Source organism: Opisthocomus hoazin, chromosome 6 (assembly GCF_030867145.1).
Source record: "Opisthocomus hoazin isolate bOpiHoa1 chromosome 6, bOpiHoa1.hap1, whole genome shotgun sequence".
NCBI lineage: Eukaryota > Metazoa > Chordata > Aves > Opisthocomiformes > Opisthocomidae > Opisthocomus > Opisthocomus hoazin.
This window is the reverse complement of record NC_134419.1, coordinates 33712471-33736543: the sequence shown is the minus strand read 5'-3', so window position 1 is coordinate 33736543 and position 24073 is coordinate 33712471. Positions and strand designations below refer to the sequence as shown.

At 58.0% G+C, this 24073-nt stretch overlaps 1 protein-coding gene across 1 annotated transcript; it reads right to left on the bottom strand.

Annotated features, from left to right (window-relative positions):
• Window positions 1–1294: 1294 nt before the first annotated feature.
• LOC142361593 (laminin subunit gamma-2-like) lies at window positions 1295–18699 on the bottom strand. The gene is made up of 23 exons (XM_075422682.1): window positions 18618–18699; window positions 14348–14536; window positions 11757–11886; window positions 10804–10902; window positions 10451–10587; window positions 9934–10056; window positions 9614–9803; window positions 9176–9288; window positions 8872–9090; window positions 7715–7894; window positions 6969–7202; window positions 6591–6727; window positions 6107–6260; window positions 5774–5979; window positions 5416–5495; window positions 4805–4942; window positions 3933–4077; window positions 3517–3666; window positions 3054–3168; window positions 2767–2966; window positions 1995–2153; window positions 1806–1905; window positions 1295–1609 (listed from the first exon to the last, which is right to left on the bottom strand). Exons 1-23 carry the CDS (start codon window positions 18697–18699, stop codon window positions 1359–1361), a joined length of 3531 nt encoding a protein of 1176 aa, XP_075278797.1. The 3' UTR covers window positions 1295–1358.
• Between the last annotated feature and the right edge of the window lie 5374 nt (window positions 18700–24073).

Here is a 24073-nt window from a genome sequence, read left to right as displayed (position 1 = left end):
GCAGACAGCTACTCGAGCCTCTGAGAAACATCCAGCACCACCCAGGAGGGAGAGATGGATGGAGGGGGGGACCGGGCAGCACCAAACCAGAGGCGGAGATGCATTCAAGACATCGTCAATATTTTTAAATGGATCAAATCAGGGCAGTGGCACTTCAGCAGAATGGGACCAAGCTTGCAGACATGAGAGCCTGGGGCTGCAGACCCCTGGAGAAAGACCCCTGTTCCTTTGACGAGTGCTGCAGGGTCCTTTGTGCTTTTGCAGAAAGGACACCACTTTGCTTGTCCCGGGCTCTGGGAGACCTAGGAAGCTGCCTGGTACCAAAATGGCCAGTCTTGGAAGGAAAGGTTGTGCTTGAGCATGTAAGGGACTGGTAGCGAGACCTGTGCTTGCCCAGGAGGAGCTTTGACAAGAAAGACATCCCTCAGGGCCCTTGGCACTCAAAAAGATGTGTGGAAGAAAGAAAGCAGGTCCTCTCCTCCTGGCTGAAGGGAGCAGGTGGAGGAGGGAAGACTTTCCATCTGAGGAGCCGCAGCAGTTCTCTCCTCCTCCGCTAACCATCTAGCCTGGGATCCCCTTCTTCCTCCATCCAGCACATCACCATGAGCTCAGAGGCAGCTGGCACTGCCGGTTGTTTTCCCTTTAGCAAAACAGTGACGACCTCATTGGGAAGCACCGGGGAAGACCTGCAGCTTTATGCAAAGGGTCATCAGTGGTGGCTGATGCCGAATCTCCAAGTCACAGCAAAACCACACTTGCACCACTCCCAGCAAGGTGAAGACTGAGCAGACTGGGAGGAGAAAGCCACGTGAAGCATCACCGGTGTCACAGATCAAAACTCATCTCCCCCACTGCCACTTCACTCTGCTTGCTCCCTGCCTCCTGAGCTACTGAAGGTGAGGAAGACCCCGTGGAGAACATGAGGAGGAGCTGGTGGTGGCAGTGTCAGAAGTAAGGACAGAAACTCTAGTCCTTCTGTGTGTCCCAGACCAGAAGAGGGGATCCACTGGGGACAGAGAACCTCTCAGCCATGAACCTCAGGCTCTGAATCATGAAAACTCCCAAGACTGGCACCAAGCAACCCCGCCCTGTGCCTCAGAGAAATGTTGTAGGAATGGGCTGTTCTTCAGCCAGTAGCACCTTCATGCAACCAGGCGTCTTCTTCCTCCTGTGACCAAGGGATGGACCACTTCGAAAAATCAGGGACTCTCCAGGGCCAGCATGACAATGCGAACTTCAGCTGCCACGCTGAACTTGAGGATAGGGATCAGTTCAACACAAACGCAGCCGGTCCTGCTAGGTTTGGGGAGGGCAGCTGGACCAGGCTCTCCTGACTTCACAGCCTGGTTCGAGCTTGATCATGGCAATTCGATGGCTTTTGTGTTGTAACAGCCTGGAGGAAGACTCCTCTGGATATCCTCCAGGTTCTTAATGTCCGCCAGGATCTCGTCAATGCTGTTCTCCAGCGTCCGCACCCGGGCCTTCTGCAGCGCAGCTGTCTGCTCCAGCTCCAACATCTCATCCTTCAGCTGGTTGCTTCTGGTTTTGGCTTTGCTAAAATTCATCTCGAGCTGCTTCAGGCCATCCTCATCCACGGCTCCAGGCTGGTCTGTTGCATAGGAGGAACACAAGGAAGAGGGAACCACAGATGGAGACTGAGGAATAGGTCTTTCTAGACACTTCATCTCCATCTTGCTGCCCAGCCCATTTACAGGCATCATCCCGCTCAACTCCCAGCACTCCTGCCTAGTCCCCAGCAGGGACCTATTGCCATCCATGCCCTACAGCAGTGGCGCAAAACCTACTCATCAGACGCAGCAGGTCTTCCAGGGCGCTCAATGTCTCCTGCACAATCACCCCTGCCCGGCCAGCCTCGGCGTGGACGCTCTGAGCTTCCTGAGCTGTCTGAAGAAGGCAAGGCAACAGCTGTAAGGTGAAAGTCTCGCCCAAACATCAACAGGGAAGGGGGCAAGGCGAGGGAGACAGGGACCTACCTCCTGTATCACAGCAGCATCTGCCTCGACCTCCAAGAGCTTCCTCTCAAACTCGCCATCCACTTCCTTGGCCTCACGCTGCAGTGTGGCCACTGCCTTCTCCAGGGTGAGGACGCCATCGGCTGTCTTGTTGGCTTCCACCTTCAGCCGTGTGATATCCTAGGGAAGGCAAAGGGACTTTCAGAGAGGCAGAGCATGGCTGAAATCAGTCTGGGTGCACAGGGAGCTGGTGGAAACTGGTTCCTTCCACAAGAACAGGAATTATTGCAGGCTTTATTGTGTCCTTCATGTGCTCCCACCAGCTGCTACAGAGTTGTTTCTATGATTACAGCTCAACCCCTCCTGCAGACACCAGAAAATCCCTCAGGAATTACAACATACAATCTGGGAGTCAAACCCACCAACACCAGGCCTGGGAGCTCACAAGCCTGCCAGCAACCAAGACTGTGGAAGTGAAAAATCCCCTTGGTCACCAAAAGGTGGCTACAGAGAGACGCCACAGAGATCCTCATGGGACAAACACGCCTGCAGAGATCCCCTTGCACCCACTCATCTACAGCCAACTCTATTTTTTCTCTGCAGGAACCACTATAGATAAATGTCAGCCAAAAAGTCAATGCATCAGGTCCAAAAGTCAACGCATCAGGTCCAAAAGTCCACGCATCAGGTCCACCATGCAGACCCACTGGAGTTGCCAACCATCTCCCGTTCTTCTGTGGTTTTCTCTCGCAAACCCTTTTCTGCCAGCAATAGCACCAGGGCTTGCCCTCACCTGCTGGATCCCCACGGTGATCTCCTTTGCTTCTCCTGCCATGCTGCTGGCCGCCTTGGATTCGGAAGCGGCGCTGCCCAGGATCGCTTCAGCTCGGTCCGTCTTCTCCCTGGCACTTGCAACCATGCTGCTGATAATCGGTAGCCTCCTCATGGCGTCTTCGGCTTCCCTTCTCTTGTCATCTGCTTGCAGGTTAAACTCTGAAAGAAACACACATGGAAACAAAGCTTCACTACTTCTGTGAGATCCCACCAGGGAGGGGACAGGAAGGGTTTCTAGGATGTTACCCCGGAGGCTTTTCAGGATCTGTTCCACCTCGTAGAAGGTGGCGTTGCCAGCGCTCACAGCTTGCAGGGCTGTGCTCCTGGCGAGGTTGGCTCGGGACAGCAGCTGCGTCAGCGTCTGTGACAGGTCAAAGGGACACAATGGGCAGATGAAGGACACGGTACGGCAGCATTGGACAGTCCCTCAACCAGCTCCAGCCATCATGAGCCATCTCAGCTCTAACGTTTCTAGGAGCAGGACTTCAACCTGCCTCGCGTGGAGGAGGTGTGCTGGTGAGACCCTGCACCAGCAGCTCCGGGCACACTGTGAGGTCTCCCACCGGCCCCAGAAGACCAACCCCAGGTGGCCGTGTTTGAGGAAGGTGGTCAGGCTAGGACAGCACATAGTAATGGTGGTGCCATGGGCATCCCACCAGGGCTCCATCTGCAGATGACTCGAGCTGCAGCCCCCCAGCCAACCTCTTACCGCTCTCTCGCCTTCTCCCCTCCGCAGCAGCTGCTTGATTTCTTCCTCCCAGCGCCCAGTGCGGCTCTGCAGCTGCTGGTACTGTGCCATGTAGGTGTCCACCAGGCTCAGGAGAGCGCTGGCGTCCTGCTTCAGCCGGGCTGCCTCCCCCTGAAACACAGAGATGCGATGATTGCCTGCGGGTCCCAGCATCTCCCCGGTGCTTGCTGGGAACCACAGCAAGCAGCAACGGATGCTTGTCCTTTGCTCCTTGTGCCGTGACCAGCTGTGAGGGCAAAAGGGTGGGAACATGCATATCTCATGGCTCTTCAGTGGGATGGAGCCCTGGGAAGGGCTGAGCTGCTGGCAGGGTGGCAGGGAGGGCGTAGGGGAGAGCAAAAGGGGAGCTCCTGGTCCTGCAGTCACAAAGTACTCACCTCAAAGGACCCGATGTCAGTCTTGGTCAGGCGGGCCAGGGAGCTGAGGAGCACCAGGCTGCCCTGATAAGCCTTGTCTGCCTTGGAGGCCATCCGATCAGCCTCAGCCTTCAGGCCTCCAGCCAGCGACTTCAGCTCCTCATACCTGCACGGATGAGAGGTTGAAGAGCATGGTACCAGCCAAGATGCCAAACCCCACCACAGCATTAATGCTGCCTCCTACACTGACTGGTCCATGCTCTCCAAGGCCCCACACAGATTTATCATGCTGGGAAAGCTAATTGCAAACATCCCCCATGTCCCAGCCCCTCTACCAAGTGGTTCCTTGCTCCTGCTCCAGAAACCAAAGGTGTTTCACACCAGCTGAACCCTCACAGGCTCCGCAGCAGGTCTGCTAACCCCTGCCTTACCACTGGATGGTTCCTCCTGCTCATTCCCATTCAGCTCTGTAATTTCATTCAGGGCCGTTGTTTGCACCCCACCAGTGGTGTGCAAAGTCCTGGCACCATGGTGGGCTCTGGAGATGCACCAGCATGACCAGACAACACAGGGCTAAAGTTGCCGCTGGGCTAAACCCAGCCCAGATTTGCAGCTGGGCACAGAGCCGTCCCCTGGGAGCCCGTTCACACACACACACGGTGTTAAACCCCTTCCCCCAGCCTTGGGCAGGCCCCTGGGAGCATCACGGTCTGTGGAGTGGGAAGAAGATGCTCCACAGAGCTGCCAACTTTCCACCTCCACCGCTCAGACATGCCAGACACCCAACTCCAGGCAAGCTGGGGAGGCAGGGAAGGGGACATGGACACTTGGCCACCCGCCTCCGGCCTCCCACGTCCCCCTGTGCCATGCGGGCGAGTCCTGCCTCCACTTACTTCCTGAGCAGCCCGAGCAGGGAGCCGGAGCCGGTTGCCTCTCCGCCGGTGGCTGCACGCACCAGCTCCAGCGCCTGCTGCGCGTCGTCCCGCGCCGCCTTCGCCGCCTGATCCATGGCGTTGGCTGCTTGCGCGTGGCTGCAAAGCACGGGGACGACTCATGAGGAAGGCTTCCCACCTGAGCTTTCCCCACCAGCTTCCTCCACTGTTATCTTCAGCGATGCTGGATCAGACCCTCCCGGGGAACACGACGCGTTTGAGAAGGGGACTTGCGCCTTGCTTGTCCCTTCTGCATCTCCCAGGGGTGGAGGAGCAGCAGCAGGGAGGCAGATGCTGCCTGTCCCACCTGGGCATACTTGGGCCAAACTCTGACCCCAAAGATACTTTCAAAATACACCCAACACCACCCTCGAAGGCAACCGAGGACGGCTCTGTTGGGCAGCGAAGCCAGCCCAGCAGCTGCATCTTCCCCTGCTCCAGGGCTGGCACAGAGGCTGTGGCAGCTGCAGCCTGGGGGGCAAGGCAAGGACCCCTGAAAAGGACCTTCTGGGTGCCCATCAGGAGCTCGGTCCCCCTCCCCTCTCTCTCAGCTGATGGCGGGAGGCACTCACCTGTTGGCCAGTCTCAGAGCCTCCTGGGCCAGCATCAAGAACTGATTCGAGCCCCCGGGAAGGTTTGAAACGGGAAAGGTCTGAGGAGGGAGGAAGAGAAGCGTGAGTGTTCTTCCCTGCTCTCCATCCAATTCCACAGTGAAAGAGGCAACTGCAGCACCTTCAACCTCCGCAGCCCCCCAGAGACCCCTGCCAGCAGCTCTGCAGGTCCCAGCCTTGTAGAAAGGACCACCAGAACATCTTCTGCACTCAAAAACCAAGCGTAATAACTGGAATGTGTTAAATTATTGCTTTCTCTGTGGATTTTTTTTTCAGCCCTGCGCTAGAGTAGGAATGTGTCTCAGGAGGATGTTCTTACCACCCGACGCAGAGCAGCTCCGCTGCGGTCCAGATCCAGCCTGGCTTTCTCCAGCAGTCGCCGTTTCTCCTGCACCTGCCTCTCGTATTGGTTCCTGAGAGACCTCAGCCTCTCCACTGTTGCCTTGATTTCATCCAAGCGGCTCTGGGAGCTGGACCCTTGCCCCTTCATCCTGGCCACGCGGCTTTCCAGGGACCTGTCAGAGGCTAGTGAGATGGAAAGAGGAAGGATGAAGAGAAACTCATCGCTGAACGAAAAGGGACAGGTAGCAAACCCACCCACTCCCCGATGCAGCACATGCAGCCCCATCTGAGGGCAGTGGGTGGGTGGTACCTTGCAGGCTCAGGGCTTCCCCGAGGATGGTCTGCAGTATCTCTTCGGCCAGCTGCATCCTCCCCTCCAGCTCCTGGCTCTCGGCCCCACCACCGGCTTGCACCTCCGAGAACAGCAGCTCCAGCTCCACCAGCTGCTGCAGGTACAGGTCCACCTGCAACCACAGCACACCGGGCCATCAGCCAGCAGACACCGAACCCACGGTGGAAAGATCAGGCTGGGAACCAGGTCCACAGCCCGGCCAGAGGATGGAGAGCAAAGCAAAGGCTCATTTTCGGATGGGGCATAGTGGGTTATCAGCTCTAGGTCATCATTTTTTTATTGGTTGAATTGGGTACAAACCCAAAGTTCAGGCGCAGCCTGCAAAATCCTGTCTCACTCACACCAGGAGGAGATGCTTGAGGAGGCCTGAAGATGCTTGAGGGTAAGGGTGTCACTGCACCCCTTGCCGCTTAGTGGCCCTGGGGCTGGCACAGATGCTCACCTGGGCTTTCACCTGGCCGTAGCAAGCTGGGCACTCGCTCTCCTCGCAGCTGGGACCCTTGAAGCCAGGCTTGCAGATGCAGCTCCCATCACTCCCACACTTCAGGGGCTCGGCGCCGGCTGAGTCGCAGGCACAGGCTGCAGGTTGGAGCAGCACAGGTTCAAAGGAGCCTGTCCCCACCTCAGGTCTCAGCACATCCTTCCATCCACCCTCTCCTCCTGCTTTCCTCCCACTGTTTAGCCCTGTGCTCCAGTTCCTGCTCTCCGCTCCTGGTTTCCAGCCTTGGCTTTTGCAGCATCCCCCTTCCCATCAAGCCGCTCCACACTCCGGCATGGATTTTCTTACTCGTCCCCATCTGAAGCAGTGCCTGGCTCTCACCTCTGCACTTGTCGGCAGGATCGGGGGCCAGCGGGTTCCCGAAGAAGCCGTCTTTGCAGCGGTCGCAGTAGAAGCCGGCGGTGTTGTAGATGCACTTGAGGCACTCGCCCGTCCGGCGGTCACAGTTCCCAACGGCGTTGGGCTCCACGTTGCCATTGCACCGGCACGGCTGGCAGGGCTGGGAAGCCGCTGGGTCTCCAAAATAGCCATCAGCACAGTACTCACAGTTGGCCCCTGGGAAAGGAGAGACAAGGAGAAGCTCACGCTCTTGCATGAAAGGCAGAGGCTGCCTCGCTCCCTCTGCCCCACGGACATGGGCGTGTTCAGACCCATCAGGGTTGGCAGAACAGCATCTCCACTCTCCTCGCCACCACGGCCATCACACGGTGCTCTGGTTAGGCTCTGGAAAGCTCGGTGCAAAGACTGGCCTTGGTCAAGTAGTTTCCTATTAGTTTTTTTTCTATTTTTCTGTTTCCCTTCCTCCACACCCATCCTTTTTCCATCCATGTTATCTGTTTAGATGAGAACCTTTCCCCAGGCAGGGCAATGCGTGTTTACACAGCGCTTGGGGCTGAAACACCCCATTACAGGCAGGAGCAGCAGCACCGTAGGCAAGCTGGGCTGAGAAGCTGGGATGATCCACCTGGCTCCAAGCATCCTGACCCATGGATGCCCGCATCTCCCCATACAGCGGGTTGAAACTCTAGGGAAAGGCAGAGCAGAAGCGACCTGGACGAGGACATTACCAGCAGCCCCGGGAGGGCAGTGATCACAGACGACCTCCTCGCCACCTGGCACCACCGAGCAGCCTTGGCCGTTGCTGCAGGGGCAAGGCCTGCAGCTCTGCAGCTGCCGGGGATCTCGGTAGAAGCCGAAGGGGCAGCTGACACTATTGCCCACGTTTTCGTCCCCCGAGTAGCATTCGCCTGAAGGAGGAAGGAAAGGGCTTAGGGCAGTTTGCTCTCACCCCTGGTAGGACACCCCCCACCAGTCCACCTCCTGGCCACCCCTCGCTGGTGGCCATGCCACCCACCGCAGCACAAGCACCTATGGTCCAGCACCCTCTACCGAATCCCTTGCGATCCCCATGCCTGCCAATACGCACTCCATTTCTCTGCCCATCCGTCCTTCACCTCACGGGAAGGACCACGTGGGCTCCTGCTATGGGAGCCTGGCGAGACCCCACCGAGGAGCCCATCCCACGGCACAGAGGCTGGCCATCACCAGCCAAAGGTGGCTGGAGTTCATTTTTCACAGCTCCTATAGCTCCCAAGGAGCAACACTTTGCCTTTTGTGCCTCCTGAGCAATGTTCAGGTATTTGGAAGTTCCATTTCAGACTTGGAGAAGTCTGACAATTTTGCATGGCTTTGGATTTACATGGCAACACTGTGGGCTGTTTTAACGAGACAGGTAGTAAAACGTGTTCACAGTGCTGCTATCTACTCACACCACATAGAATCATAGAATGGTTTGGGTTGGAAGGGATCTTTAAAGGTCATCTAGACCAAACCCCCTGCCATGAGCAGGGACATCTTAAACTGGATCAGGTTGCTCAGAGCCCCGCCCAACCTGACAGGTTACTATGCTTACCTTTAAAATGAAAAGTCGTAAGAGAAGTTTTTACTGCTATCCACGGAGTAGGAGATGCTTTTTCTCTCTCCAGTGAGCATCATCTAAACCTGATTTGATCCCAACACAACTTTCCTGTATTTCTGACCGCAGCAACTCTAGGCTCTGGGGAGCTCCGTCCGTGATGTTCCCCACACTCCAGCCCCCCAAGCCAGGGATCTCGCCCCACTCAGTGCCCCCCACCCCCTCCTGTAGCTCAATTCTCAGGATGCAGGCAGCCGCCCTGTGATCCCGTATTCCCTACAAGCACAACGTGGCGACGGCTTCTCTCACCGGTGTCGGGATCACAGATTCCTCCCCCCTGGCAATTGCACGGCACGCAGATGCTGAAGGGCCCCAGCCTGGGGACATCTCTGCGGTAGCCGGGGGCACACCTCTCGCAGAACTGGCCCCGGTACCCCGCCGGGCACTCGCAGCGTTCCACCCAGGGAGCGGGGACTCCGGCCGCGGGCTGCGCCGACACCAGGGTGACGTTGTCGATGTAGCCGGTGCCTGGAGGGAGACGCAGCTGGTCACCCGCGGGGGCCAGCAGCAGAAACAAGGAGAAGCCAACCTTGCAGGCTCTGCCCCCACTTACTGTACTCCCCAAAGGTGGCTCGGATCCAGAGAGCTGTCAGGTTTCCCAGCAGCCTGCGATATTCAAAGTGATTCAGCCTCGGGCTCCACTTGCTGCTCGGTTGCTCGTCCAGTCTGCCCGTGAGAGAGGGGAGAAGTGGAACCGGTTTCAAGAAAACGAGGCAGCCATCACCCATCTCCCTCCTGACCCCAAAGCTCTGGGGGACAACCTTCACCCATGTGCCTGTTCCTGAGCAAGGTACCCAGCCCAACCTCAAGCCAGATCATCTACCACTCCTCTCACAAAGTAACCTCCTCAGCCAGGCAAGAAGCACTTGAGATGCCTCCAGCCCAACCCAAGGAACCATTTGCCACCTCTGAGGGATCACGGCTGAATTCAGGATCTCGCTGAAGCCTTTTTCACTCGCCCTGCCCCTAACACCCCAGCATCCCCCTTTACCTGAACGTGTACGTATGGCTGACGCCGCAGGGCAGGACCTTCCCCTGGGGCAAGAAGGGAGCAGTAATTCTCAGGCCACCTCCTTCCAGGACCACATCGTGCGGAGATGGCTGGCGTCCCCCTCGGTCCAGGCGGTAATCGAAGGAGAGTGTCTGGCTATAGCTTAGCTGCTGGTTCCCAAGGAATTTCGCTGCGAAGGGAAAGAAAGGAGAAAATTGCAGACTTTAAAATCTTGCCTTCTTCCTGAAGCCTGGGTTCATGGGGTCAGACCAAGCAAAGAGGACACTGACACCTCTTCCCCATACCGATCCCACACCTACCAGGTGCCGTGAAGTATATTGGCTCCGATACCCTTGCTGCTATGAAGGCATCCTGATGGCGTGGCGACCAATGGAGCTGTGCTGGGGACCCACTTTCATGGACGCCTTGCCAGCCTTCGGCACCTGGAGCACCAACAAGAAGCAGTCAGCGGGGACAGGGAAGGTGTTTCTCAGACTCCAGCATCTTTCTGGAGCTGTGTCTTATCAAAGCCCTCCAGCTTCCTACTCCTTGACCTCCGAGGGGGCAGGACAGATATCCCTGTGCCAATATGTCTGTAATCAAGCCAGGCTGGGCATGGGGCTTTCCTCACAGGTGGCAGGAAAGACATGATGAAGCAAGCCTACGCTCCCCCCAACCCTTGCACCCTACTTGTGTCTCCGATCAAGCCATCCCACCCATCAAAGCACAGGGACTCGTCCCAGCAGGGCTGCGAACCAGGCGGCTCCTCCAGCCGGTCAAAGAGAAAGGATGGCGAACACCCCCAGGAGCCCCAGGGATGCCCCGTTTGAGCTTCACCTTGCTGGAAGGTGGAGGTGATGTTGTAGACGCTGTGGTTGTCGGCACTGACACACGCAGCCGAGTGCCCGTAGCAAAAGCATGGGGAGCATCCCGCGGGGTTTCTGGCATCCAAGTTATAGAAGTTCCGCTTGCACCTGGGAAAATGCAAGAAGGTGACAACACTCAAGTCCATTTTCTCCTCTTCCTGGCCAACACAACCAGCTCTCTGCGTAACACAGCCATCGCTGCGCTTCGGTGTCACTGCCAGGCTGCGATGGCGAGACGGGCGTGCGGGCACTGCCAGGGATGCAGCTGCCAGGGAGATGAAGGACAAGCCACGCAGCCGTCCGGCGAGCCCTCCTGACACCCACCTCTTGCACCGCTCCCCGGTGGTGCTCGCCTTGCAGACGCAGCGGCCGGAGACGCAGCCCCCCGTGCTGCCAGCCGGGTCGCACTCGCACTGCGGGCTCCTGCAGCGGGGACAGCGGGAACCTCTGCCTGGGTGTCTAGCTCGGCCTGGGAGCTCAGTGCCCCTGGCTGCTAGACAAGACAGCAGAGAAGCCCCCCAGCTACCAGTCCCACGCCAGAAGGGGAAAAAATAATCAGCAGAGCCATCTCTCCGAGCAATCCAGCTGCAGCAGTACAGATGCCAGGCTCATATGGTGCCCAACGCTACCGCCCTAGGACACCCCGGAGCACCAGACCCATGCACAAGAGCGAAGTGAAGCTCTGCTGAGCTTAATAAACTCTGTCTGAGCTTAACAGACCCTGGCTGAGCTCCACCAGGCAGCAACGCCCCGGGGAGGCTCGGGCGGGAGGCCAGGCACAGCAGCACCCTTTGCCTGCCAGGATGCTCGGAGGAGCAGCGGCGGGGTGAAGCGAGGAAGAAGAGGACAGAGCGGTGAGGAAGCCGAACCAGAAACACTTTGAAAGGTGTTTAAGCACAGCTTCATGCAAAGGAAGGGGTTGATTTTTTTCTTTGCATGGGGGCAGTCCTTGCGAGCAGCACCGACACCAGGCAGATCCACGCGTGGGCAGGTTTGGTTTTACATCGGCTGGCCTTGCTGCTGCCTGGTTGGCGTTATCTGGACAATAAAGCAGCCGCCTCCGAGTGTAGTTAAGCTCAGATTTTGATGCTGTTGTGTGATAGGGAGCTCTCCCAGCAAAGTTAGCTTAAGGCTGTCGGTGTGCTGCCACGGAACAAACCGCCTCTGCCCTTGCATGGGGTGTTTTCAGCCAGCACGGGCTTTTTACAGCAGCTGGGAGAGCTCTGGAGGCTGGGTCTCCAGCTGTCCCCATGCCACCGATGGTCACCAGCACTTACCGCCTGCTCCTCCAGCACCCGGCCTCGGAGAGGGACTCGAAGCCCGGCTGGCACCGGTCGCACTTCTCGCCCATCACGCCGGGTCTGCAGCTGCACCGGCCGTCGCTGTCGCACTGCGTGCTGAGGGAGCCTGCGGAAAGGGGAAGGAGAGGTTCGGACGGGCCCGTCCCCACGCCCTTCCGGCGATGCTGCTGGCAAGACTGGGAGCAAAGCACCATGCCGTCGTTGCAGCAGCAACCCGACCTCAGAGACAGGTCCTCCCTTGAGGTCCCAGCACAGGGCTGAGGCACCAGGTCTGACTGTGAAAGCTGCTCCAGCCTCCCCGACCAATGCAGGAGACTTGGAGGAGATAAATCCCAGCAGGCGTTCACCGCGTGCCCGGGACAAGGATCTTCTCCTGTACTATAAAGGTCATGGACTCCAGGGCACACAAACCAAGCGGAGAATTAGTCCTTCTTTGCCAGACCCTCTGCCAGTAGCCACCTGCGCAACTTGATTTTGGTGCCACTACAAGGAGCTTATGGGGCTGAGGGCCGTGGTAGGCTTTTTAATTTCTGACCTACGGCTGTGCACATGCAGAAGCCGAGGGGAGAGGATGCCAGAGCCACAGGCAGTGGTCCTGCCGCTGGGCACTCCCTGTGCGCCAGCATGGGGGGCACCCGTGGGGATATTTGCCCCACCATCACCTCGCAGCCCACTGCTCTGTCCTGCTGCCACTCGTTTTTTATGTTCAGGTGGTGCTTCTCGTGATCTTCCTGAATTGACAGAGAGCAACAGGCATTTCAGCATCTACAGCACCTCAGTGCAAGGCATACGCGCTACCTACTTGCAGAGCAAGCCAAAAGCTGATGAGGATGAAGGAGCCATCACTTCCACTGCGTAACCACCACAAGACCCGCAGAAAACACCCCAGAGTTAGAAATCCCATCTGGCAGCCCCACAACCTGCAAAAAGCCGCCGAAGGAGCTGGAGAGGCGGAAGCTTCCTCTCTGTCCTCAAGGTCCGCAGCACTTCGCACCACCTCCCCTCCCAAGGTGCAACGCCGTGAACTCAGGTACCATCCTTTCGCTTTTACGATGCAATTAAAAGCCTTTGTGGAGCCCGCCAAACATTGCGACACCCAGGAAGCATCCAGCCTGACTCACAAAGCTGGCAAAAGCCGCTGCGCCCAGCGCCGGGGTTTGGCCGCTGTCCTTGAGATAAATATGGCAGCCGGGAGCGGCGAGCGGCTGCCCGCAGGGCAGCTCCTGGCCGGCATTCAGCGGGTTCATGGCCGCCCACCACATTCAGGGCAGGGTCCCTCTTGATAAGGCAGAGATTGTTGACGGAGATGCTGGAGGGATGGGATGCCATCTAGAGGGACCTTGACAGGCTGGAGGAGTGGGCCCGTGTGAACCTCCTGAAGTTCAACAAGGCCAAATGCAAGGTTCTGCACATGGGTCGGGGCAACCCCAAGCACAAATACAGGCTGAGCAGAGAACGGGTTGAGAGCAGCCCCGAGGAGAAGTCATTGGTGGTGCTGATGGATGAGAAGCTGGACATGAGCCGACAGTATGCACTGGCAGCCCAGCAGGCCAACCATCACCTGGGCTGCATCGCCAGCAGCGTGGGCACAGGGTGAGGGAGGGGATTCTGCCCCTCTGCCCCGCTCCGGTGAGAACCCCCCCCGGGAGTGCTGCATCCAGCTCTGGAGCCCTCAGCACAGGACCGAGCTGGAGCTGTGGGAGCGGGGCCAGAGGAGGCCCCAGCAATGATCCGAGGGCTGGAACCCCTCTGCTGGGAGGACAGGCTGGGAGAGCTGGGGCTGCTAAGCCTGGAGAGGAGAAGGCTCTGGGGAGACCTTGTTGAAGCATTTCAATATATAAAGTGGGCTCAATACATAAAGGCAAGCTTTGCCAAGGCTTTTAATTACACCATAAAATTGAAAGGAGAATTCCTGCGTTCACAGCGTTGTGCCTAGGGAGGGGAGGTGGAGCAAAGACAGAGAGGCTTTTCACCAGGACCTGTAGCGACAGAACAAGGGGCAAAGGTTTTAAACTGAAAGAGAGGAGGTTTAGACAGGATGTAAGGAAGAAATATTTTATAATGAGGTTGGTGGGACGCTGGCCCAGAGCAGCTGTGTCTGCCCCCTCCCTGGCAGGGTTCAAGACCAGGTTGGACAGGGCTTTGAGCACCCTGGGCTGGTGGAAGGGGTCCCTGCCCACGGCACAGGGTTGATCTGGATGATCTTTGAAGGTCCCTCCCAACCCAGACCACTCTGTGAGTCTGTGCTTGTTCCAGGGGGAGGTGGGTTCTGAAGTCTGGCTGCAGCCTGGAGCTGCTGAGGGGTTTGAAACTCCCAGCACCAAGCGGTGAAGCACCCAGGAGAAGGAGAGGAGCTCCTACGACTTATGGCGCAGCAACACCGCGCTGGGTGCTGGCACCTCGCCACCTCATCGCACCCGGAGCCACACTGTCCCCGCTCGCCCCTCCTGCTATGCCCTGCCCCGGCGCACAGGGATGCAGGGCCGAGGGATGTGCTGGGCAGCAGGAGCTCCAAGCCCCCCAGCACCCCCTCCCCAAGCCCGTCCCTCGCGGCGGGGGTCACCTACCCCGGGGGTGGCAGCGGCAGGGCAGGCAGCAGCCCTCGTCCCGCTGTCGGAAGAAGCCCTCCTTGCAGTGCTCGCAGCGGGGGCCCTCCGTGTTGCCCAGGCAGCCGAGGCAGCGGTACCCGTTCCCTGTCTCCCTCAGGAGGTCCCAGTCGAAGACGCACTGCCTGGACATCCCGTTGCAGTCACAGACTGGGGAGAGGAGAGAGACATCTCAAGCAGTGCTCAGAGCTGAGGGTACCAGCTACAAAGCCAGAAGCCCACCCTGATACCCAAGGAAGCAGCCCAGGCGATGAAAACCTGCCCTTCTTGCTCTGCTAGTAATGAGACCCGTCCCCACATCTCTGCATGTGTCCCCACACGTTCCCGTGTCCATCAGTCAATCCCTGTGCCCACACCATGCTCCCCATCCCCATGCTTTGGAGCAATGCCCAGTTTCACTGCTGACACAGCTCAGGATGGACAAACGCCCCGAGCCAAGCAGCCGCGCTCCATGGGGCCAGGGATGTTCTCCATCCTTTCAGAGAACTTCCAACACAACGAGGTCTTCGAGTAAGAAGATGGTAAAAAATGCCCAAACAACCAAACCTTGGCCTGGAAAAAGCATGGGGAATCTTACCAGTGACTTCAGGGCAAAGGGAAGGATACCTGAGGCTACGTTTTCCTTCACCCAGCCTCTGACCAGGAGTGAGGCCAGAAGGAGAAGCTCAACCAGCTTCTACCAGGTCCCTCCATGCAGCTCTGCAGCGCAAGTGTCCTCCCCGCCGAGCGCAGGGGTGATGAGCAGTGGTTTGTGATCAGAGGAGCTTGGCGGAGGCGTGCCAGCCAAGAGGTAGATGAAAAAATAAAAGGTCCTGGCAGGATTACCCAGGTCATCTCACCCCACCCTCCCCAGGAAGAAAAAGCTGCAGGTGCCAACATCGCTGCATGACAGATGCCAGGGAGGACAGGCACGAGACTTTGCACCCCACTAGAGTCAGGACAGATGGGACCTCTGGAGGGCAGATGGGCAGATGTCTCAGCAGACATGCCTGCTCCAGCACTCTGCTTCATTGCCTTGCCCAGGTCTGCTCTCGAAGCCACCTCTCGCCTGCTTGCCAAGCCCTCAGCAGCCACTACTAGAGTGTTTAAGCCTGAGGACCTTCACTTCAGATGAGTTCCTCAGAGCCACCAAGAAGAGCAGACACGGTTGAGAGCGTGGTTGGCAAAGACAGGCAGGAGAAAGAAACACCCTGAGGGAACAAGCAGGGTCTGCGGGGGTGCCGAGCCTGCTGATGAACTCCTTCAGACCACCCCGACGCTGCCAAGGGATCCTCAGCCTGTCTCCGAGAAACTCTGCTCGCTGCCGACCTCCTTGGGACACGAAGGGTGGTCCCCAGCTGCCCACCCCCAGCTCGGGTCACCTCTGACAGCACGGGGAGGTGGAGGAAATCCAAGGATACACAGAAACCTGCAGCATGTGTGCAGGCAGCGGGTTGCACTTGATACATGTGGAGGGTCCTCCTTCCTAGGAGCTTCTGGCACAGCTTAGCCCGAGGATACAAAGTCCCCGTCCTCTGCATTCGTGATTCCCGGGGACAGGCGAAGCCCGAGCACGCAAGGCCCAGCGGTCCCACCCTCGCACACACCCATCGGCACCCGCATACCAGACGCAGGCGCTCAGCAAGCGGCAGCCGAGCCCGCTGCCGAAGAAGGAGATGACCTCATGCGCCAGCAAACAGAGAGAGAGATTTTTTCCAGCTCCGGTAAATGCAGTTCTTCCCCTGCAGCCTGGCTGCCAGGAGACCAAGACCTGGCTGCAGAAGGTCCTCTGCCACCCCAGCCTGCTGGGAGGGGACCTGCGGGTGCAGAAGCCCTGCCTCTTAGGATATGAGAAAGCATCTGGAGCCTCTGTGGACATCCCCAGTGACCAAAGGGCAGAGACAATGTCCCCTTCCACCCCAAAGCTGGAATATCTCGAGTTGGAAGGCACCCATACGGATCAGTGAGTTAAACTCCACCCACGCATCACCCTACGTCTACGTGATGTGGAGGATTTTCTGGGTTCCTAAATCACAGGCATGTGATCCCCCCAGGGAACGAAAACCTTCTTTCAGGTCTTGCTCTCAGGATGCAGTACATGAAGAGCCAGCTCTCCAGCCTTGGCGCGGACTCCCCTCTCGCTAACCCGAAACCGTTGAAGATGCTGCTGCAGGTTGGTGCCACCACCTCACCGGTGTAGCCGTTGCTGGTCTTCTCCTGGAGAGAGCTCAGGCAGGTTAACCTTTACCAAGAGGGAGGGACTGGAGCTGCTAATGAGATGGAGCACGCGGCAGCTGCTGGAAGACGAGGACCAACTGAGGACAGGATCATTTTTGCATCCAGGCACCCTGAGGCTCTGCCCTGAGATCATCCAGTTCTCCGACAGCTGTGGAGAAGAACAGGCTCCGCAGAGGAGGAGCTTTGCAGCTGGATTTCCTCCACACTACGTCAGGGTGAAGGAGGTCCGTGGCACACATCCAGCAGGACACCATTCCCCCAGCTCCCGCCCAGCAGAATAAAGTGTGAAAAATGCTGGCTTGCTGTGCTGAGACAAATCCCCGCTTCAGAGAGGTTTGGAGAAGGAGACAGGCAGCTTCAGACCTCTTAAACTGTCTTCTTCAATTCAAAAAACCGAAAAACACTGCTGGCCCTGGGTCTGCGAGGAGCAGATCTGACAGCCCTGGACGCACAAGCCGGTCTGCAAAGATTGCCCCTTCCACCAAGGGATGAACAGAGCTTTGCATGCAGCGAAGCCTCCACAGCAACACAAGCCATTCCCTGCTCCGTGCCTGTGGGACGGTGGCCCAGAAGGCTGTCCCATCTCCTGCCCCAGGTCCTGGCTTTCCCACAGCTTTCTCGCTGCGTCTCCCGGGGCTCCACCAGCGTCGGCAGGGAGACACCACACCCCAGGAGCCAAAAGCTGCCGTTTGGTGTCTTCTTCTTTCCAAGATGCCAAGTTAGACACCTCATGGGCACGGTGGAGCTCCAATCTCCAGAGCCCAGCTCTTCCCTGAAGCCTGGGAGATCCCTTCAGCCACCACATGCAGGTGTTCACCACCGAGGCACAGGCACGCTTGCTCGGGCAAGGCTCTGCATGGTGCGGGCGCCCCGACCTCTGCCGCTCCACCAGATCACACGTGAGCCCAGCTTGACTCGAGCGGTTCCTTTGTGAGCAAAGCGGGATTACACGTGCTAATTACAAGCAGGCATCCAGTGCTGGGGACTGGAGGAGCAACAGCACGATGGACTGGTTTATGCCACCGAACCAACTCAGAAAGTCTGCTGCAGCATAAAAGCGCGGCCGGTTGCCGACTGTCACTTTAATAGACGTGCAGAAATAGGTTCCAGAGCGTGTGGGAAAGCCGCAGCTACCGACACGCTGCCAGGAAGGGGGGTGGGGGGTCAACATCGACATTTGTCCATCACTTTTTCCCCCTATCATGTTGCAGTACACTAAAAGGAAAACTCCAGCCCAGCCAGCATATTTCAGAACACCAAAAAGAAATTGAAATTATTCAGTATTTACAAAATACACGTAAAGACCCGATTTTGGCCAAACATACCCACCTCCAGGCTATCAGCCAATACAACTGGAACCCTGACGCTGAATTACCGTTGGGCTGAGTGCGCTGAACCGTCCCTGCCGTGCACCCTCTGCTACCACCGTGGATGTGGGAGGATCCTCTGGGTTTTTCAAGCTTTCCATCGCTCTGTGCCCCAAGGGAGACTCGGTGCCCCCCACCCGGTGCGGCGGGGCCGTGGGCACCTCTCGTAACCCCCATGGACTTGCACAAAATACAAACACTGCGCCTGCGGCTACAGCAGGCTGGATCCTGGGTGCTTCCCACTCTTCCCGGTGCTCAGGGGATGTTTTGGTTACGGCGGCGGTGGGCAGATCAGCCGCCCACGCCCTGGGCGATGCTCCTGCTCATGCCCAAATCCCACCCAAGCAGCGAGGCTTTATAGAGAAAGCAATAAGGTAATCGAAGATAAATAAGTTATTGAAAGCGGATCTCAGTTAAAAAGAAGCAAAGTCTAAATGTTCATGGGATATTTAACCCCAGAGAAAATGTAAGGGCAAGCACCTACAGGTCCAATGTTAATCCCAAAGGTGGGAGGGGAGCTGCCGCGGCACCCACCAGCCCCCGGTTACTGGCATTCTCCGGCACCGGGGCAGGGCTGCGAGCAAAGTCGCTGGCAGGGCTGCACGTCAGCGTGAAAGCAGGAACAGCCGACCTTCGCGAAGCCTCACCTTCTCTGCCGCCGGAGCTCGGGTCCGCGGGCAGGAGAGACGCTGCGAGGCAGCCCAGGGCCAGCAGCCAGCACCCAGCCATTCCTCGCGCCGGAGGCAGGCGACGGGTGAGCTGGCGACTGGCTGGTTCTGGGTTTTTTTGGGGTGGTTTTTATCGCCTGCCCCACCTGAGTCACTCCCAGCAGGAAGAGCGCGTGTGCCGTGGGCTGACTCACCCCGCGCACGGAGAGCCCAGCCCAGGGAGCACAGGCAGGTGCCTGCCCCGCGCTGTGGAGAGAGGCATCGGCGGGGCCCAGCGCCCCAAGGACCTCCCGCCTGCACCCTCCGAGGGGTGTTCGCTTGTGGGGTGAAAATAAAATGTAGCTGCGGCCCCTGCGGATGCCCGTCCTGCCTGTCCCATTCGCCCAGCTCCGTCCCACCGGCCGCCGGCACTGGAGCTGGCTGGGGAGAGCAGGGCTGCCCGGGCACGCGGGCGGCTGGCCGGGAGCAAAATGAAATGCGATGAGCTCACGGGAAGCCCGGGGAGGTGGACGGGGTCGGCCTGCTCACCAGCCAGGTCCAGCCAACCGACCCACAAGAGCAGGGCTCAGAAGCAGCCCAGAGAGGTGGCCGGCGGGACTCACAGCCAAGGGCTGCTGGGGATGGAGAAGACCCGGAGGGCAGCTTGGATGTGTGCTCAGAAAGTAGATCTATCGGGATTTACTAGACAAGCATCAGGTTCAGGAAATCCACAGACCTAGAAGTGGGGTGGAGGCCAGGAATCATCACATGCATTTGTCTGGTTTTGTTCCCGAGATAGAAAATGAGGTTAGATGGGTCCTTGGCCTGAGCTAGTGCAACCGCTTTTACATCATCACCGAATGGTTTGGGTGGGAAGGGACATTTCAAGGCCGTCTGGTCCCACCCCCTGCCATGGGCAGGGACATCTTCACCTGGATCAGGTTGCTCAGAGCCCCGTCCAGCCTGGCCTGGAATGTTTCCAGGGAGCGGCATCGACCACCTCTCTGGGCAACCTGGGCCAGCATCACCACCCTCAGAGTAAAGATTTTCTTCCTTCTATCCAGTCTAAATCTCCCCTCTTTGAGCCTAAAGCCATCACCCCTTGTCCTGTCACTCCATGCCCCTGTCAGAAGCCCCTCTCCAGCTCTCTCACAGCCCCTGGCAGCTGCTCTGAGGTCTCCCCGCAGCCTTCTCTTCCCCAGGCTGAGCAGCCCCAGCTCTCCCAGCCTTCCCTCCCCACAGAGGGGTTCCAGCCCTCGGATCATTGCTGGGGCCTCCTCTGGCCCCGCTCCCACAGCTCCAGGTCTGTCCCGTGCTGAGGGCTCCAGCGCTGGATGCAGGACTCCCGGGAGGTCTCAGCAGAGCGAGGCAGTGGAGACAGAGAGGGGAAAAGGCTTGCCTGAGGTCGCTGATGGAGCTGGGATGAGGATACCAGGCTCCATTGGTGTCACAGGTAGTCAATGGGACACACGAAGACATGAAGGCCAATTCCATCTTGCTCTTCACCTATGCCTTGGAGGAGGACGTGACCACTTCTACAGGGGAAGAGAGAATCTGGAGACAGGGGTCCTCCTGGTCCTGCAAATGTCAGGCTAAGTGAGATGCTGGCACATCCAGCCAACCAGCAGTATCAACCCACCTGAAGAACCCAGGGAAGGATGGGCTCTTGTGCTGTGTCACAGCATCTCCCCTACTTACTGTCATGGGACAACAGCTGTCACAAGTGACCGCGGGTGGTCCATGAGCACCTTTAGATGGAATGAAGACACCTAACAAATTTGCCCCCAGCCTGACACAAGTTACCTTTCAGGTCATTCACTGCATTGGAGATTGAAACAACCCAACAGTGCTGATGTGCTGCTCATTTCAGAGCTAACGAGCCCAGAGTGATTAACATTTAGATCCTCATCTGAGCCTCTCAGACAGCCCAGCAGCCTCCAGACACTGGTGCACCTGGAGCTGACTCAGAGGGCTTCCCTCCACAGCTCCTGGTGATCTCACGGGCGCAACCAGCCCAAATTCGCCACACCTTTGCACCTCCCCTTGCCAAGCTCATCTGCCTCCGCCAACTGAGTCAGCTCTCCGCTATACACAGCCTGGTTCCTTTTAGCCTCACACGCTGGGACTTAACACAGCTCACAGCATTGAACCCAGCTTCACGAACGCGCTGGTGGCATCTTGGGTTTTGGCATCCAAGGTTGTCGTGTCTGACTTTTCTTTATTATCCTTATTTTTTTAAGAAGCGAAACAAAACCACTTATGGTGTTTCCAGCTCTTTGGCAGTTCTTAGGGCCTACTTATCCCTCTAACAAAACACGCTCAATCCCTTCTGCTCCAAAGTACACCACGTGCCCCCAGCACCTCTGCTGTGTCCTTCCCACCCGCAGACACCCCTCTGCTCAGGAAACTCCTTTCCTCCAGCAGCATTGTCAGTACAGCGGTTCCTGGACCCTGCCCAGTCCGAGTCCATGGCTGGTTTCTCGCTTGGAGGACCAGCCCTGGCCATCAGGAAGCTTCTCCCTTATCTGGCCCCTCCGCCTTACCCCTTCTGTCTCACCGCTGTTGCCCCGCCTCTTACTTCATGCCTACAAGCAAGGCGCTGACTCGGCTCTCTCCAGTCATTTCTGCATATTTACTTAGGTTACTCTCACCTCGTCATCCTCCATGATGCTTCAAGATCACCTCTGAAAACCACATGAATGCATGCACGGCGCTACCCAAAAATGTATTTTCTGGGGCCCTGATTTTCTAAATGCACCAGATCTGGAGAAAACTGATGCACACCACCCTCCCCAGAGCAAATGTTGCCCATCACAACCCATTGCTACAGCAGCACCACTTAGATAAGGTCTCACAGAAACACGGTTACCAGAAACGTTACCCTTCAGCGTGAGCGGAATTGTAAGCGATGGTAGGCGTGAAGAACAGCGGCACTCATCAGACATCGCAACAAACCAGCATTTCTTCACTGGAGAACCCGGGTCTTTTAACCTGCAATGTAAGAAGTGTCCTTCTGAAGATGTCCTTCCTCATAGCGGGGCTACGAAAGCTGCGACAGCAGGGAGACCACTGCAGCGGCTGGCAAGTTCATCAGTCCTGGAGGACATGGCCATGGCAGAACTAACCACTCCAAAGATAGTCTGGATCCACATAATAATCTGAATTTTATGCCAGTGGCACGTGGCGGAGGTGTGAAAGCCCCGAAGCAATGGTTTTCTTGATGTAACCAAGGGAGAGAACCCATTTTGGTGGCTCATGACAGACAAACGACACCAGCACGTTGTACGTGTCCGTGCAGCCCAGCTCATCCCTGGCAGCCCCCAGCCTCCCTCCGCAAGGGACCTTCTGAGCTGCGACGTCCTCCTGCAGCTCCGGTCCCAGCTGCCTCTGTGGGTGGCCTCGCTTCTCCTTCGGGGTTTGTCGAGAAGCGGCTTGTCTCGAGCTGCTTTCTGTCTGCTCACCCACTGCCACCACGCGCATGCTCGCCGCCGGCCTGAGGAGTTCCTTAGCAGACCTTTATCCTGCCACCCGGGATGTCCTCGGCATGGAAAATCCAGGATCCTGCTGTGCTGGTACTACCAAGCAGGCAGCATAGCAATGGAGCCGGGACTTCGGTCTCTGCTCTGCCAGATGGGTGCCCTGGGCTTCTCCAGGCCAGCACGGTGAGCCGCCTGCCCCGGGCCAACGCGGAGGTGGTTCCCTGACACAGCGCTATTCCCAGACAGGGAATCTGTTTTATAACCCAGGTGTGGGTGATATTATGGGTTGATCCTTAAAAAAATTGTTAAAAATATGTATTATCTCCTCCTTGCTCAGGAATACGTGGGCTTCCTTCGGGAGACGTGGCCTTCCAGCACGCTTTGGTTTCCCGGCTGGTTTTGGTGGTTGTAGGGCAGCTCGGGACAGCCCAAACCCCTCCTGCCAGCCACAGCCACCCGACACGGAGCAGCCCGCCCGGGCAGGGTGTCCGCCGGGACGGGCAGGGGCAGGCAGCAGGACACCGTGGTCACGGCAGCACAGCCATGGCCGGGTCACGGTGGCGACGGTGAGCAAGCAGGGCAGGGCGACGGCACAGCAAGGAAGTGCCGTCATGTCTGGCCTCGCCTGTGCCCTGCCCACAGCAGTGAGGGGGTGAGACAGACAGACAGACAGAAAGGAGGGAAGCGAGCAGTGCCATCCCATCACGTTCCCTTCTCAGCCTCTGTGCCCCAGCAGTGGTGGCTGCCGGGCTTCACTGGGGACCTCGGTGGGATCCTCTTCTGCACAGCGTTCCTGATGCTTCTCGGATGGGAGCACACGGAAGGTGTCGGGCCAGCAGCTAACGAGGAAGATTAACAAACCAAAATGTGGTCCAAGATGCCACTGCTGTAGATGGGAGCAGAGGACATCGCCAGCTAGGCATGACAGCCAGATGGCCTTTCCCCCTTCCTCGGATCCAGCCAGAGCTGCCTCCTCCAGGCAGCTGCTCCCAGCACTCACCAACTCCTGGAGGTACCTCGTCCTCCCCAGCAGCGAGAAAGAACCTGGCTGAGCAGCCCCAGAAGGACAGGTCCTCTGACCTTCAGCCCCCCCAAGCAGGATACAAAGCCCCAAGCCCCCTCCTCAAGCAGCTCTCCCCAACTCTGCTGGGAGAAGCACCCCAAGGGGTTGCAACTTGCTGCAAAGACCCCGGCCGATGACCGGTGCCGCTCTGCCTGAGTCCCTCCGCAGAATCACAGAATCCAAGCATGGCAGGGGTTGGCAGAGACCTCTGTGGGTCACCCAATCCAACCCCCTGCTGAAGCAGGGTCACCCACAGCAGGCTGCACAGGACCTTGTCCAGGCAGCTCCTGAATATCTCCAGAGAAGGAGACTCCACAACCTCCCTGGGCAGCCTGCGCCAGGGCTCTGTCACCCTCAGAGGGAAGAAGTCCCATTGCCCCCTGCCAGCTCCTCGCTTCTCCAGAGAGCATGCAAGAGATGACAGAGCTTGGACGGTGAGGAAAAAACACAGGTAATCAAAGGACAGAAAAAAAGCCACCAGAGCATGGCTTGGTCCCTCCTCAGCCAGATCCCTCCTCCACCTTGAGGCCAAGTTCACCCCGCACCAAGCAGAGAACATCTGAGGAGGGTGTTTCTACCAGGGCTTCAGAACATCGATGAAAGGCTTTGGGGACCTGGAGGTCTGCTCCTCCCCGCAGCACACGTTGCCCCCCAGACGCTCCCATGTCAGACCAGACCCCATGTCTGGGACCGGGCCTCGGCTCCGCAGGACACGCACTGATGCTGTGTGACCTGAAGGTAAAATGAAGGGCTCCAACGCGCTTCCGAAGCGAAAGGTTTTAGCTCGGAAATGGGGAGAGGCTCCACGTGAAGCCACCACTCGTGCGAGACAGGCACCGCCCGACCTCCCGCTCCCTGCCTGTGCCCAGCTGAACATCAGACAGACTGTGCCAGGATTTGCTCGACAGCAATGC

What these genes read in the sequence shown, in the direction of transcription:
- LOC142361593 (XM_075422682.1), bottom strand. Translation starts at nt 18,699, where the DNA reads ATGGCTGGGTGCTGGCTGCTGGCCCTGGGCTGCCTCGCAGCGTCTCTC. An exon ending in ACCGGGGAGCGGTGCAAGAG is followed by an intron (nt 10,588 to 10,803) that starts GTGGGTGTCAGG and finishes GCATTTTCCCAG; the next exon opens with GTGCAAGCGGAACTTCTATA. An exon ending in CTGACATCGGGTCCTTTGAG is followed by an intron (nt 3,667 to 3,932) that starts GTGAGTACTTTG and finishes TCTGTGTTTCAG; the next exon opens with GGGGAGGCAGCCCGGCTGAA.